Source organism: Arvicanthis niloticus, chromosome 19 (genome assembly GCF_011762505.2).
Source record: "Arvicanthis niloticus isolate mArvNil1 chromosome 19, mArvNil1.pat.X, whole genome shotgun sequence".
NCBI lineage: Eukaryota > Metazoa > Chordata > Mammalia > Rodentia > Muridae > Arvicanthis > Arvicanthis niloticus.
Genome location: NC_047676.1, coordinates 24,879,855 through 24,894,818, shown reverse-complemented (window position 1 = coordinate 24,894,818; position 14,964 = coordinate 24,879,855). Strand labels below are relative to the sequence as shown.

Sequence of the window (14,964 nt, the reverse complement as noted above, 5' to 3'; positions counted from 1 at the left end):
ATTCTCCCCTCCTCTCTTAGTTACTTCTCTGTTGCTGGGAAGAGACACCATGACCAAGGCAACTCTTAGGAAAGAAAGCATTCAAATGGGGCTGGCTTACAGGTACAGAGGGTTGGTCCATTATCATGGTGGGCAGCATGGCAGTATGCAGGCCGTCGCTGGAACAGTAGCTGAGAGCTGCATCTGATCTATAGGCAGAGAGACACTGCCTGGCATGGGCTTTTGAAACCTCAAACCCCAGTGGCATTGTTCCTCCAACAAGGCCACCCCCTGTCCCCAATCATTAAAATCCTCCCAAATAGTACTAAGCATTCAAATATACTAGCCTGTGCGGCCGTTCTTAAACCTCCACACCTTCCTACCTGAGTGACTTCAGGGTAAGATAGGAGTCGTTGCTCTTGAGTATGAGAGGTGTAGGCCTGTAAGGTGTTGGCTTATGCAGTGAACTAACCCTGTTTCCCTTTTTCAAGAGTAGGGCAGAAAAGTAAATGTGCTGGGATTCTCCTGTCATTTGCCAGTGTGTGTGTCCCTGTTCGTCCGTTCATCTATGTCATGACACATGTATGGAGATCTGTGGACAGATTGTCTGGAGTCATTCTCTCCTTCTACCATGTAGGCCCAGGATTCATACTTAGATGATAGGCTTCCTGCAGCGTCTTTACCTGTTGAGCCATTTCCCTGGCCATCAGCGTTCTATTTTAAGTGGTCTTTACATTTTCATTGTAGGATTAATCACAATGAAAGGTTGGAGTTCCTGGGAGATGCTGTTGTTGAGTTTCTGACCAGGTAAGTAAGTCTTCCCCGTCTAGCCCCCCAGTGATTACTTTTGATAAGCGTTCCCTCCTTTGTAATTAGCCAGCGATTCTAAGCAAGGCTTCGGAACTCAGAGTATTTTCTCCTCTGAAAGCTTAAAAGCCACATGGCTGTGGCTCTGGCCCTGACAACTGCTCTTGCTGCTGCTGTAATGAGTGAGATTACGAGATGAAAGGCTGGTGTCTCTGTCCTGTCAAGCATGTGTTAAAGTTGTTCACAGCCACAGGAGATGAGCTGGTCCTGGGCTGGATGCTTCAGAGCTTATGTTCCATTTGAAAGGGAAAGGATGGTATTTTAAAATGTCATTTCATCTTCCAGGATTTGCCTTTGATCCTGTTCTGTCTTTCTAATCTTGAGGGAAGTAAAGCTTCCAAGTAGTTTTAATGACTTAAGGGTGTGTGTGTGTGTGCGCGCGCGTGTGTTTGTGTGTGTGTGTTCTAAGATTTTTCATTGGGACTACAGACTGGAAAGTGTATTTTGTCTTTCCATGCTCACAATCTTTTCCTTAAGGGAGGTGACACACGCTCCCCCCGGAACTGTCATGAACTATTTTTATTATTTTGCGGTCCTTTGTTTCCCAAAGAAGAACATAAAGAGAAGCTCCAAGACAAGCTGTTCTGGTGGGCAGCAGGTTTGACGATGTAGAGTGACATAGGAGAGGGCAGCTGCAGCTGTGATCCAGATGTGTTCTGGGCGGCCTTCTACCCTGGCTACACTTGCCACACTTGCCACACTTTGCCCGGAGTTCCCTCATACATCTTGCGTAGGACCTGCCAGATATCACTCACTGCTCTATTTCTGGCTGCTGTATTCTGGATACTTTACAACCACATTGCTACTCAGGGCTTCCCCAGATTGTCCTCAGGGGCCGCCCGTAATCCTACTGAGTGAAAGGCATCTGTTTATAGGCCCAGGTTTGGACTTTTAGATGTTTGCTGTCATTAGTTGACAGACATCAGATTTCAGAGAAATCTTTTTATTTGTTTTTACTTTTTGAGCCATGGTCTTACTATCTAATCCTGACTGGTGTAGAGCTCACCCTATATACCAGGCTGCCTTTATACTTACGGTGATTCCTTTGTCTCTGTGTCTAGAATGATAGGATAGCAGATGTCTCTCATTGTGTCTGTCCCCCGAGAAATCTTTTAACACAAATACATATGGACACATGAGTAAATGCTGCTACTCAGGTTTTGTGTGTTCGTAAATAATTTACTCTTTAGGTTATTTCAGTGCAGCTGACTAGTGTCTGTTGCAGATGTGATGTCACCTCTGTGTCTGTATTGCAGAGCTGCAGACAGTTTGTGATGCATGTTTATATGCCCTTTTCTGTTCTTTTTTCTGGCAGTGTCCACCTGTACTATTTGTTTCCTAGCTTGGAGGAAGGGGGCTTGGCAACCTATCGGACTGCCATCGTTCAGAATCAGCACCTCGCCATGCTTGCAAAGGTACTGTCGGGCATCGGAGTGACAGTATAAAGGCAACAGCTTTTAGAAGCGATCGCAGAGTCTGACTTTGTCTTCTGGAGCCCACAAAACTCTGCAGCTGAGTGACTCGCTCTCGAGAATACACCCAGGAGTCAGGTTTTATGGACCAGACCATGGTGGAGTTGTTTCTCTGTTTTGGTCTGTTACCTTTGTGAATTTCACCAGCAGCTAATGAACTCAGCTGTGAGGTAACTTGAAAACAGATGAGTAAGAAACTGACAGATGTACATGAACAGCTAAGCATTGGGGGGAAAGGAACATGGGAGCCATGCGAAAGAAATGAAATACTTTTGTAATACATTTGTTTATTAATTTATGTTAACAGGCAGAATTCTAGCTCTGAACAGATTATTGCAGACAGTTCACATCCATATGGGATACTTTTTAGACCTTTGAGAATCTCCAAATCACAAATCCCCATTAATTAAGCTTTAGGCTTTAAGCTTTAGGCTTATTGCCTCCTTGACTTAGCTGAGTGGCTAACAGAACAGACTCATGCTAGGATGTTATCAGAGAGGAACATGGTCATCTTGGCTGACCCTTTAAGTGTTGAGGCCCACACTGCTTGGCTTGGGGCCACCGTGTCCCGGCCCGAGCTGCTGCTCTGGTCTGCAGGTCAGGGTCTAGCAAGAGAGAGAGAGTGGGGATGGAGGGGAAGAGACGCAAAGAATGGAGACAAGACAGAGGGTCTGATCAAGTCTCCTTTACTGAAGGGAAATCCTGGGTATTTATACACTTTGCCATGTGCCTTGGAGGCGTGGATACCACGTGCACCTTACAGCTGGGGGCACTAAACAGCAAAGCAAGATACGTGGGAAAAATAAGATGTTTATCAGAGTGTGCTCAGCTGTTGTAAGCTGTTGAAAACAAGTCTCTTGTCAGGGTCTATGGCTCGAGATGGCTGCAAAGACGATAGCCGCTTTCTGCTAGGAGTCTTCTAGGAGTCGGCTCCCAACACCTTAGGGTTTTGCCCATCCCCTTTTTTGCATCCTGGGTGGCTGTAGGACAGTTGTTTTCTCCCAAAGCCTCAGCTCTCTCATGGATAAAGTGGGACCCACATTAGCTTCCACACACATGCTGGTTATGAGAATTAAATGACATTAGGAGTTTTCATGAGTCTATTTAAAGTGGGTTTCATGATCTTTGTTCATAGAAATCACACAAAGATAAAAAATAAATTTGTAGCAGCTGGTTATTTTTAGTGTTGTTTATCATTGTTCTTACAATAAGCTCTCACATTTTATAGGCTTTTGTGTTTATGCAACATGAGAAAGTGTGAAGGCTTGTAAGTTCCTAGACGTCACTGTCTACCGGAAAAGCTTCCCTTTACTTTGCCTTGAGTAGTTTCTTCCCCTTTTTCTTTCGTTTTGATATAAAAGCTGGAAAAGAGTAGTTTTGTGACTGGCTTACTGATTTGATCTGTAAGGTTGTTAATAATATTAAAAATGTAGCAAATTTTAGCTATGGTTTTTGTGTTAGCACAGAGCGTTGTTTTACTTTGTATAGTACGTTGTCAGAGCTACAGTGGTAGGCTGCAGACCTCCCTGGGTGGCATTGGAGACTGTAATTGACAGTGCCTAATGAAAATTATGAGCAACAAGAAGAACCCACTTGCTGTTACGTTAGCAGCCTTGCAGCACGTGAAGTCCACGTGCCGTGGAAAAGCGCTTTGGTGTTTAGCTGGTACATCACATGCTTCGTGGTTGGAAGTACATAGACACTAAGAGCTGTCAGCCTCTCCATCCTCGTTTTCTTCCCAGTTTGGGCCATAGTGAAATTGTTCAACTGTTCTTCAGATACTGGGATTACAGTGGGGAGGGTATCTACCAGGTGTAGCCTGAAAGCAAGTCACTGCATAGCACATTGAATGCTCTCCAGAGCCATGAGGAATGCCTGGCTGGCCAGTATCTCCCTTTAGGGATTGCCCTATACGGTCTTCTTATTTCACCAAATCCACCCTAGCACAGTTCTCTGATTGGGAATCCAAGTGCGGAGAATATGGTGTCTTCAGCCATATTCTTCTTTTGATTTCTGAAGTTACTTATTTCTTATCCTAATATATAATCAAATACGAATCTTTTTGTAGGACCAGATACATGATAAATTATCTTACAAAGTTCCCTGGACATCACCTAGCTTCCTTCCCTGTTGCATTGGTCTCCAGCAGAAGGCTGTGGTGGTCCCACCTTTTTCGAGAGCAGTAGCCCTGCAGCTATTGGGGAGCAAGGAGTTGGAGAAAGATTGACGGCCACTGTGCATCTTAGGGGCCTCATACCAGTGCCTGCTCTCCTTCAAGAGTTCTGCTAAAGCCTATGTAAAAATCAGGTCTGGGAGAGTGGGTGGTGTGCGAAGTTGGAACTCCACAGCACCCCAGAAGAATTGTTCATAACATAAAGATGCAGTTTGCAGTCTGCTCTCAAGCAGGACTCCAGAGATAGCAAGCAATTGTATTTTCCCAGTGAGCCTGTGAAACAGATGACGTTTACATAGTCTAGTATAAACTCTGGCACTTTGGGATCAAGTGTTTTTTGTTTTTTAAGGAACTTTGTGCTGTTATATCTATGGTAGTCAAAACTGATTTGAATATGTTTTATACTCTGGATTCTTAGCAGTGGTTCCAATCCAAGTGGATATGGACAGAATTTGAATGTGTTTAATCCAAAGACTGACGAGATTGCAGCCGTGAGTGTGTATACTAGCTTGTGTCTTATTCCGTATATGTTTCAGACGTTTGTTTAGGAAGTATTTTAAATTTTAATTTATGGAAGTGGAAACAAATTTAATACATATTTATATAATATTTGTATCTTTCTCCTTTTATGAGAAAGTCTCAGGAATTTTATAAGGAAGTGTTTATCTGTTTGGGTCTAGCTCTGAAAGGTCTCATATTTAATTGTATATTAGGCTATAAAATGAGCAGGCGTAGAAATCAAGGCGAAGGAGCTGAGCCTCTCCTGTCTTGTGTGGGACCTGACATCATCCATGTCACGTTAGTCTGGATCAAAGACTTGAGACTTGGTTATACCCTTGGGTTAGTTTTGCGTCCTCTACGTGAATCCAGACACCCATGTTCCTGTAGCAGAATCTCTTTTAGTGAACTCTCATACTTGGGTTGCACTTAGATTTGAAAAGTCAGATCTCCTCATTTCTGACCCCGAATCTGACTGTTGGGATTTGGAAAGTACTTCTGCCGCTCAGGCCTGAACCATGCGGCTGTCTAGTGCGTGTCAGACTAAGCACCTGACAAGCGCGTGAGGCCTGAGCAGTTCAGCATTGCTCCCTTCCCCGTGATATACAAGGCTATGTTGACAAATGTTCTCACTTTTGGCTTTGTCATTTTGGATTCTATAGAAACTTGAACTGGATCGATTCATGCTGTATGCCCATGGGCCCGACCTATGTAGAGAGTCAGACCTCCGGCATGCCATGGCCAATTGCTTTGAAGCATTAATAGGTAATTTCCCTTTAAAATCTGCTTCTTGTATGTATTGAGTTTGTGTTGGAGAGTGCATGAAACTCATTGTAGAAGCTTACAATAGAATTTCTTGTTCTTAAAGCATGTGAACACCCACCACCACATTGTCTCTAAGGAGTCAGTCATGCTTTCTAGTTCTAGTTATTGCATTCTTAGTGTCTGATGTCATGCTTAGCATTTCCTGAATTGGAGTGAATTTATATGTAGATGGCTTGCTTTCTATGTTACACACACACACACAGACACACACACACACAAAAGAAAACGGGAAGTAAGTTGCTAGTAATGTTCCAGTGCATCTTCTGAACACATTTTAAATTGTTGGCAAGTTTTCTGATTTTATTATCATCTTGGGAAAAAAACTTTTTAATCCTATGTAACTACTGTTGACTAATATAGACACTTCTAACCCAGGCTTTATATCTACAACATATGGTTAACTGTTAGTACAGGAAAATTAATGGAGAATTAATTAGCTGGTAATTGAAATACACTTTATAATAAAATGCTATAGTAAACCAGCAGTTTCTTGCTTTTAAGTAAATGACTAAGTACATTTATTTCACAAAGACCTTTGTACTTTTTTTGCCCTCTTTCTTTGGAAATGCACACAAAAATTTCCTATTATAGTTTTATAGTGATGATGGTGCCAAAAGAATGTTAATAGTTCTTTACTCTTTCTAAGCAATGTGTGTTTTTCATAAGTAGGTGTGTTTCCAGAGAGTTTATCACATGGAATTATTGTACCCTGTCCACATAATTTGACAGGGTTACGGTTTGACTTCAGGCTTGGGTGGACAGGATTCCATCACTTGTCACATAATGTGTCTCTGGCAGATAATGCAATCCTGATCTTCACTTCCCTGTCAGAGATGGAGGCACTGTCACTGCCTCAGGAGTTCTTGAGTCGTGCTGGTCCTGGCAGCACCCGCTTCCAGAGTAGAGTTTCATAGAACTGAGTCATGCATCAGTCAGCTCTGAGCCTGAGTCTTGAGGCTCTTCTGACACTTTTCCCAAGCTGCCCCAAGAAGGGGCAGAGAGGAGTGTCGGGTAGTGATGCCTGCCAGGCCTGATCCACAGCTGCTGCTGTATTCATCTCGATGTAACGATTGATGCATTCAGTAATACTTATTGATCAAAAGCCTTCTAGGTTAGTATTTTAACTTTATACATGGAAATGTAGCCATTCTGAAGACAGATGTAAAATTTTGATTTTAAGAAAATACGACTTTTCTATTCTAGGTTTATTTCGCTACCAAGTTAAAATGTTGCTCTAGTGTTCGCAGTGGATGTTTAACGTGCATTTGCAGTGCTTATTACTTCAGATTAAAAGTGGAGCCTGTCCTGGTTTTATTTTCAGAAGACTTCATTGGTCTAGTTTTTGGTTTCATCTATGGCTTTTTTGTTGTTGTTGTTTTGTTAACATATATATGTTTTAAAACATGCACTGTAAAAACAGAAACTGAATTGAAGTGTTTTCTTAGTATGGTTAAATATTGTCTCCTTAATAGGTTATATGCCATATCTTTCATGAGAGTTCATATCTACCCTCTTTTGCTTACAAGTTTTAGTGAATTAACTTTATATTGCAGTCTGAATTTTAGCACAAAAGCATAGCTAAGGGCAGGAAAGTGTTCCCTTTAAAACAGTCTCCTCTTAGCTCCTAGGCTTTCTGCTGTGACTGGTTTTAGCTTGCCTTTTTGCTTTTTATAGAGATGTGTAATTTTCTCTGAATATTAATGCAGCCTTCCTTCTGACGTTCGCTTGCTTTCATGTAGGAGCCGTTTACTTGGAGGGGACCCTGGAGGAAGCCAAGCAGCTCTTTGGACGCTTGCTCTTTAATGACCCGGTATTTATGTTCAGTCATCTTTCTCTCCTCGGCTGTGTATCAGTGCAGAGGTTTTGTGTCTTGAAAAGACTGTGCGAAAGACTTAATGCCAGCCTCTCCCAGGTAGTGGATGTCAAGTACGTCAGCATCAGCTCGTTCAACTCGTGTGGACGTGGGAGTTCTGGGACAGTTTTTCCAGGATTTTTTTTTTTAAAACCTGATGTTCTTTTCTTGTGGAAAGATCATTTAATCATTTCTAGATCAAATGTACATTACAAATACAATAGGAGTTGTTATGTTCTGCAGATTTTCTAGGTTAATTACACTTTGAAATGTGCGAGTACCTGCCCCATGCAGGCTCAGTTAATGATATTAGTCTGTTCCTGATTTGTTTTGTTTTATTATTTTTTTTTTGTAAATTATGTAAGCTAGAGGAACATGTTTATTTTAGACAGGAGTTTCTGATGGGCCTATGAATAATCTAGGACAACTTTTTCTCTGAAGCAAATTACATTTTTTAAAAAAAATTATTCTAGGATGGTTTGTGTTACTAATGTTTTAAGCCATTAATATTGCCAAAGATAGAGGGTCTGAAAACCCTCTATCCAAAACAAGTCAGTGTAACATTGAAGGGAAAGGCAGCTCTGTATTCCAAACTGAAATGACATCCTAATGAATAAAGTAGCCCTCAAGGAATGAAGAACACAGGACGCTGGTCTTGTAAGCCCTGTGAAGCCCTCACCTTACACGCCGTCAGGTGTCACGGCCTCATTACTCTGTGTAGTTAAAAGTCAATAGTTTTAAGCACGTGACCTCCATGTTCTGTCCAAGAATTATTAAGTTTGATTTTTCTAGCGATGGGATGAACTTTTACGCTTGTGTATTTGCTGGTAATAGAAGAATTCTCTGCAGACCCGTGGTCCCCCATCTTGCCCTACATACACAAACAACTGTGCGACTTGGTTTGTGTCTGTAGCAGATGGCATGTATTTTAGGACTTTTTTCTCAAATTTTAAAATATCCCCGTTCTGGCTTTTATCTTCTGTTGGCAGCTTGAGCAAACTTCTCCTGCTTTCTCCAGTGTTCTCCTCACCTCTGATGTCGCTGCTCCTTTGTCCTGGCTTAACCTGCACCCTCTCCTGGGCTCCTCCCCACAGCTTTCTATCCCGTGTTCTTCGTTGGCTTTGCTTGGGTTCAGACTTTTTTTTCCTCTTTAAACTTCTCTGTCCTACTTGTCTACTTAGTAGACTTATCTTACACTTCCAGCACCCAGCGCGGTGCTGAGGTGCCCAGCACTGGGTACTTACTAACGGGTGAAATGAAGAAGCGTCTGAACGGAAAGCTGAGCCTGGGCATTACCTTACAAATGGAACAGCTGAGGCTCACAATTCATTTTAGTGTCTTTTGTAACACTGGGTAAGGCTCAGTAATACATAACTTTCTTCTTCAGAATTTTCATGTATACAAGCTGGAGCCTTTTAACTTGACTGACATTTCCAAATTGGCTTGAATCTACTAGCTATTGAAACATTGACAAACTCTGTGTGTGTGTGTGTGTTGTTATGAAAATGTAATAAGCTGCACACAGAGAGGAAAGAAACAGACAAACTAATGCAGGTTGACGAACTCTCCGTAACTAAGGGGTATCTATGTCGGTGAGGAGAGAGGCGTCCTTTAAGGCCAGGGCTGGTGCTGAATGTTGAGGTTGTTGGTTGGCTGCTATGTGTGCAACCAGATTAAGAGAAGGGATTAGTTTGCCGTTGGGTGCTACTGTGAGGTGGGTTAGCAACCCAGTGTCCCGATAGTTGTGGTTTAGGGGATAGGGCAGAGCAAGGCAGCTAAGAGGGCAGTGTAGTCAGGATGACAGAAGGTACTCACGGAGAGGGTCCTTTGACTTCTGTCTTGCCCGTGGGTGGGAAGGTGGCCTTGTTTCCTGTTAACATCCCTGTTGACAGCATCTGCTTTCACCCAGTCCTTTCAGACAGCAGGGCTGTCTTGTCTTTTCTCCCTCAACTGACTTTTCTTTCTAAGAACTATTTGCTTTTAGTTTGTATAACCCTCCAGGCTTACCCAGTGAGTTTGCCTGTGTGGAAAGCTTAAGAATGATTACCCTGCACGCCCCCTGACAACAATAGAAAGACATTACATCATTTTTCCTATCTCCCCTCTTTTCTCATTGTACATCTGTCCCCAGCATCTCTGACCTAGTCCTTTCTCTGGCATACTAGAAATTGGAAAAGGTGTCTCTTCAATTTGCTTCTGAGCGGCCTGGTGTGGGTCTTCCACAGCCATTTTAACAGGTTTAGTATTGGCCCCATCACCTTTAGTCTCCAACATACTTTGTTTTTAATTTTATCTTTAAATCGCAAACATCAGACTCTTTCCTGCCCTAAGCTTTTTCTCCCTGTATATCCGTTCAGTTGTAAGTTTTCATCACTTGACTGGGTGACTCTTGGTTTGCTTCCCTTGAAACTGTCCTGCGTTTTCTCAAGGCCTCTCATCTCTGGCCTGCTAACTGTCCTCCATCATCCCTCGGTGCTGTGTGAGTGACAGGCCTTCCAGTCTTAACTGTCCTCCATCATCCCTCAGTGCTGTGTGAGTGACAGGCCTTCCAGTCTTAAGATAGTTGATTACCAGCCACCAAAGTCTATACAATGTAACATAGAGAAGGTTTGGTGGGCTTTCACTGCTCTTTTAAGCAGGGCCTCCTATGTAGCCCTGGCTCACCAGGAACTCGGTATGTAGAACAGGGTGCCTTGAGAGTGCTGGGATTAAATTCCCCGATGGTTCTGCCTGTGTCGGTCTCCTTTTTTGTCCATCCTTAGACATTTTCTTTGCTGCCTGTGTCTGCCTGGCATTTGGCTCTCACCCTCTGCTGGGGTTTGCTAGGTTTTCCGTCTTCTTCAAGTCCTCTTTGGAGATTTTTCTTATAACCCTGGGCAGAGTGATGCTTTTCCTCTGGCACCCACTTCCTCCCAGCTCAGTGTGGTAGCCTGACCTCCTTCAGTGAGCCTACCTCAAGTGCATCCATTTCTCTTCATATGAGATTTAGTCTGTCTGAGAAACAGGTAGCTGGGGTGTAGTTTAAAATGATTTGTCACTATTAAGGGACCTACTGCAGGTTTGTAAGCTCTGTTTACCTCTGCTGTTCCTCATTAGGCCTGTTTGAGGACAGAGCTGTATCCTATTTATCTTAGTAACCTAATACATAATGGGATTTTAATATCAATGTGCTACGTTAATGAATGACCCAGCCAATCTTGAGCATTTTCTAGAAGCAAACCATAGTCCTAGAGTTAATTATCAGTGTTGCCGGGATCCCAGTCTAGAGCTTTGCAGTGTTTGCAGTGTATTTTCTCTGACACCACACTGGGATACATAAAAGGAAGCAGATGTGAGTGAAGTTGTCTGGTTGTAAGGCGGCATAAATTCTCACCAAGACGGGTGGCCGTGGACATCCAGGGGGAATCACAGACGGGTGGCCGTGGACATCCAGGGGGAATCACAGATGGGTGGCCGTGGACATCCAGGGGGAATCACAAGTACTTTTAAGTGAAAACCATGAAACAGCAAGAAGGAAATGAATCAGTGTCACGTGAGCCGAGTTCTGGAGACAACTGGGAAAGGTTGGAAGTGAACACTGATTTATCTATGCTTGCTGATGCATCACCGTTGCTCTCGGTGTTCTTTCTCCCTGACCGCACTGCACAGTGCTCTCAGTGCGCTACTCACTGAGCTGCTGTCAGGGCCAATTTGAAGAAGGTCCTAGGATTATCTTTGGTTTATACCTTCGGAAATAGAGGCCTGGGGAGAATAAGAAAGTTACCAACATGCACTCAGAATTAAACCCAGGCTCCTCACCAGAGCCTGCACACTCTCTAGCTTAGTGTGTAAAGGGAAGGGATCGTTACTGCCTGAGTGCATGTGAGGTCAAGATGGCCGTCAGGTGTTCCCAGTCATGGCGCTGATGAGTGGTCACTGGAGAGGAACAAAGGAATCCAGACAGAAGCAGGGGTGAAGAGAGGTAAGGATGGTGCCGTACTCCTGAGGAGACAGGTGGCCAGAGGCAGGCAGGAAGCGTCCATCCTGTTGTGGGGGGAGAGAACAAGATGTGGAGAGAACACTGGGAGAGAGAGAGTGTGTGTGTGTGTGTGTGTGTGTGTGTGTGTGTGTGTGTGTGTGTGTAGGGGCGGGAGGCTGACACTCTGGGGGATAAAAGGGAGAGGTTATTGATTTGGTTAACAGAAGTTCTTTCTTGTGCCTTTAAAGAACAGTTTGATATTTAAACCCTTTCTTTAAACATTGAGAACCTCTGTGCTTTGTTAAGAAGTTGTTCAGAAGCATTGAGCTTCTATTTCCTTTTATCACCTTATATCACAAATGATCCTAAATTTTTCTGTATCCTGCCAAAAATCAAACTTTAAAAAAAAAACATTTCTTTTTAGGTTATTTTTCTCTCTTATTTAAAAAAGCCTAGCAGCAAGGGCTGAGTGTAGATCCAGGTAGAGTTTCCCTAGAGTCTGAACCTGAAGCAAAAACACTTTTTCCCCCAAGGAAACCAGAATTCTAAGTGCTCCTAGATTTAACTCAGCCACTGAGATAACATACCAGGATTTCCCATAATGTTTATTTACTTATTATATTTCAAGTAAACGTTTATGTGAACCACATTAAAGCCTGGTCTCAGAGTTGGGAGGGCTTGGGGATGTGATGTGGGTGGGGTGTCCCACTCCCTCTGAAACAGGCTCGTGACAAGAAGGTGAAGTCGGAGGGCATGTGGTGACAGTCGCTGCAGCGGATGCCCAGCTCTGGGGTGTGAGTGCCACAGTCTCGTAATCCAGCGTATTGGGTTCACAAACATGGAACTTAGTTTTAAGGGGCTCCTTCCCCTCCCCCGCTTAATAGGCTAATTAGAGTCACTACAGGCAGTTTGAGTGGTGAGTACACTTCTAACAAATGACTTTGCTAGCACCATTGAATTGGCAGTGAGTGGAGTCAGCATCTGCAATAGTTGAGTATTTCAAATAATGACATTTTATTTAGCACTCTGGAGTGTGTTAAATGACTCCCTTGAGTACTAACGACATCATTCCATTTTCCAGGACCTGCGAGAAGTCTGGCTCAATTATCCTCTCCACCCACTCCAAGTGAGTACGACCATGTCTGCAGTGTGCCCCGCAACTCCATGGCCGCCTATTCCTTCCCTGCCCCACCTTTAGACTCTCTTCTCTTCCCCAGAAATAGGACTTTATGTTGGGTGTCAGGGAAATTTCAGAAGTAAGCACGGGGGGGGGGGTGATGTTCCTGAGGAGACAGACAGGGCGGCTGTGGAGGGACAGCCCTCCCGCCACAGGCGCTATACAGAGTGTTGGCGCTTGCACGTCTCATGCCTACCATTGGAGGGAAAGTGATGTCAGGTGATTTTAGGCATGGTTAAAGTAGAGCAAATACTAAATGAATGTTGCTAATTTTAACCTGGTTCAGGCTTTGGAAATTGATTCAGAGTGTATAAAACTTACAGCAGATTAAAGATTTAGTGCTGTATGATTGCTTTTTACTTCGGATTTAGAAATAAATGTAAACGATCTATACATGGCGACATGCGTTTCTCTGGTTCGCTTTAAAAGTTTCTTTGCTTTGCTTCTCTTTCTGCTTTAGTTTAGGATCTGTGTATTTCCCCTAGTCACACATGTTATGTTTAAATACGTATTTAACATAAATGGTAATCACTAGTGGTCAGCTGTTCATCGAGGGTTTATGATAGTGACTGGCAAGTCAGCGCTGTAAGAAGATTCTAGTAAAGGAAGAGTCACCCCTGAGTTTTCTCTTTGCCAGTTGTTAGAGGCTTGTTCCCTGGAGCCGCACCTGTCTAGGGGAATGGTGATATCCACCAGAAGCTAGATTCAGTTTTAGTGCTGCTCATTTGCCAACATGCACAGTATGTTTGAGATGCACAGGAGTCCAGTGATGCTGAAATCAGAGACTCTGGAAGGGCAGTTCCCAGACAGCAGCATTCCATTCCCTAGAAACTTGTCAGAAAGACCAATTCCCAGCACCCACTCCAGACGCGCGTGCGCGCGCGCACACACACACACACACACACACACACATACACACGCACATGGCAGCTGTTCTTCAGCTTGCGTCTTCCTTAGAGAGTTAGTCTAATACCAGAGATTTTGAACTATCTATGTACAGAACTTGGCCTTGAAATTTGAATGAAGATTGGAAAATATTATTTGAGCCTTCTTTAAATATTAGGTTTGTTTGCTATTCTAAGAGATGAGAAAGAGGCTTTCAGGTTTTATTTGGCATTTCCGAAATTTCTGCCCATGGGAGATGGAATTGTACAGAACAGTGTCCAAGAATTGGTAATTACTCTTGTAACTAAAACTGTGATTTTTAATTTATTTCTATTTTTTTTCCTGAAGCTACAAGAGCCAAATACGGATCGACAGCTTATTGAAACTTCCCCAGTTCTACAGAAGCTGACCGAGTTCGAAGACGCAATTGGAGTGATGTTCACTCACGTCCGGCTTCTGGCGAGGGCGTTCACACTGAGAACTGTGGGCTTTAACCACCTGACCCTGTGAGTGGAGAGTGCTCGTGTAGCCCCTACCTGACCACTTAGAGGAGGGGGTTCCAAACCTTCTTGCCCTTCACAGGAACTGAGAGGGCAGACACACTGCAGGAGAGTCGCATGGCGAGACGGCAGCCAGGCAGTGGTGTGGATCAGACTGTCCTCTTTCCCAAGCTTTTGGTTCCATTGCTGTGCATCGTGTTGCCTTGAAGTTCATGAGATCTGAAGGAAGTAAACCCTTTGTCCACACTGAGACATGAATTAAGAGTTATAAGCTTTGAAGACCATGTGATCTATTTGTCATGATTTGTCATAGTACCTTAAAAATCACCATAGATTAAAAAAAAAAATTAAGTGACCACTCTGTAGTAAAACTTGCAAACCGGCTGTGACTGGATATGGCTCCCTAACTTCCACTTTAGATAAATTTGTTGAGACTATTGAAATTGAAAATAAGAAAAACTTTACTAGAGATTAAAACCCTGGGTTCAGTCCTCAGAGCAGCAAACAAGAGAGAGAGAGAAAGAGAAAATGAGAAAATTAGCAAAACTGTAGGTGTGAGTGTGTGGGTGTGGTTATGGAATATAAAACGTTTCCCGTTCCTGTGAGTGGAAAATCCCAACTCTCTTTAAACTGTAAGATTAAAGACATAGATTTTGTAAACATTTGTAAATTAAAAAGTTAGGAGCTCTTTTCTTTCAAGAATACTGCTTTATATTTAATTTATTTTTCAGTTGATTGCACTCTGCTTTTGGCCAGGTGCTGTTCACCGATCTTAACT

At 43.2% G+C, this 14,964-nt stretch overlaps 1 protein-coding gene across 3 annotated transcripts in view; it reads left to right on the top strand.

The window, feature by feature from the left end:
* Drosha (drosha ribonuclease III) overlaps positions 1-14,964 on the top strand; it is a 111,505-nt gene that overhangs the window by 77,556 nt on the left and 18,985 nt on the right. For all 3 annotated transcript variants that reach the window (XM_034523417.2, XM_034523418.2, XM_076916408.1), the window contains exons 23-28: positions 727-786; positions 2,162-2,261; positions 5,652-5,754; positions 7,554-7,624; positions 12,706-12,750; positions 14,035-14,192. In XM_034523417.2, coding sequence (XP_034379308.1) covers positions 727-786; positions 2,162-2,261; positions 5,652-5,754; positions 7,554-7,624; positions 12,706-12,750; positions 14,035-14,192 — 537 coding nt within the window. The remainder of the gene's footprint in view (positions 1-726; positions 787-2,161; positions 2,262-5,651; positions 5,755-7,553; positions 7,625-12,705; positions 12,751-14,034; positions 14,193-14,964) is intronic.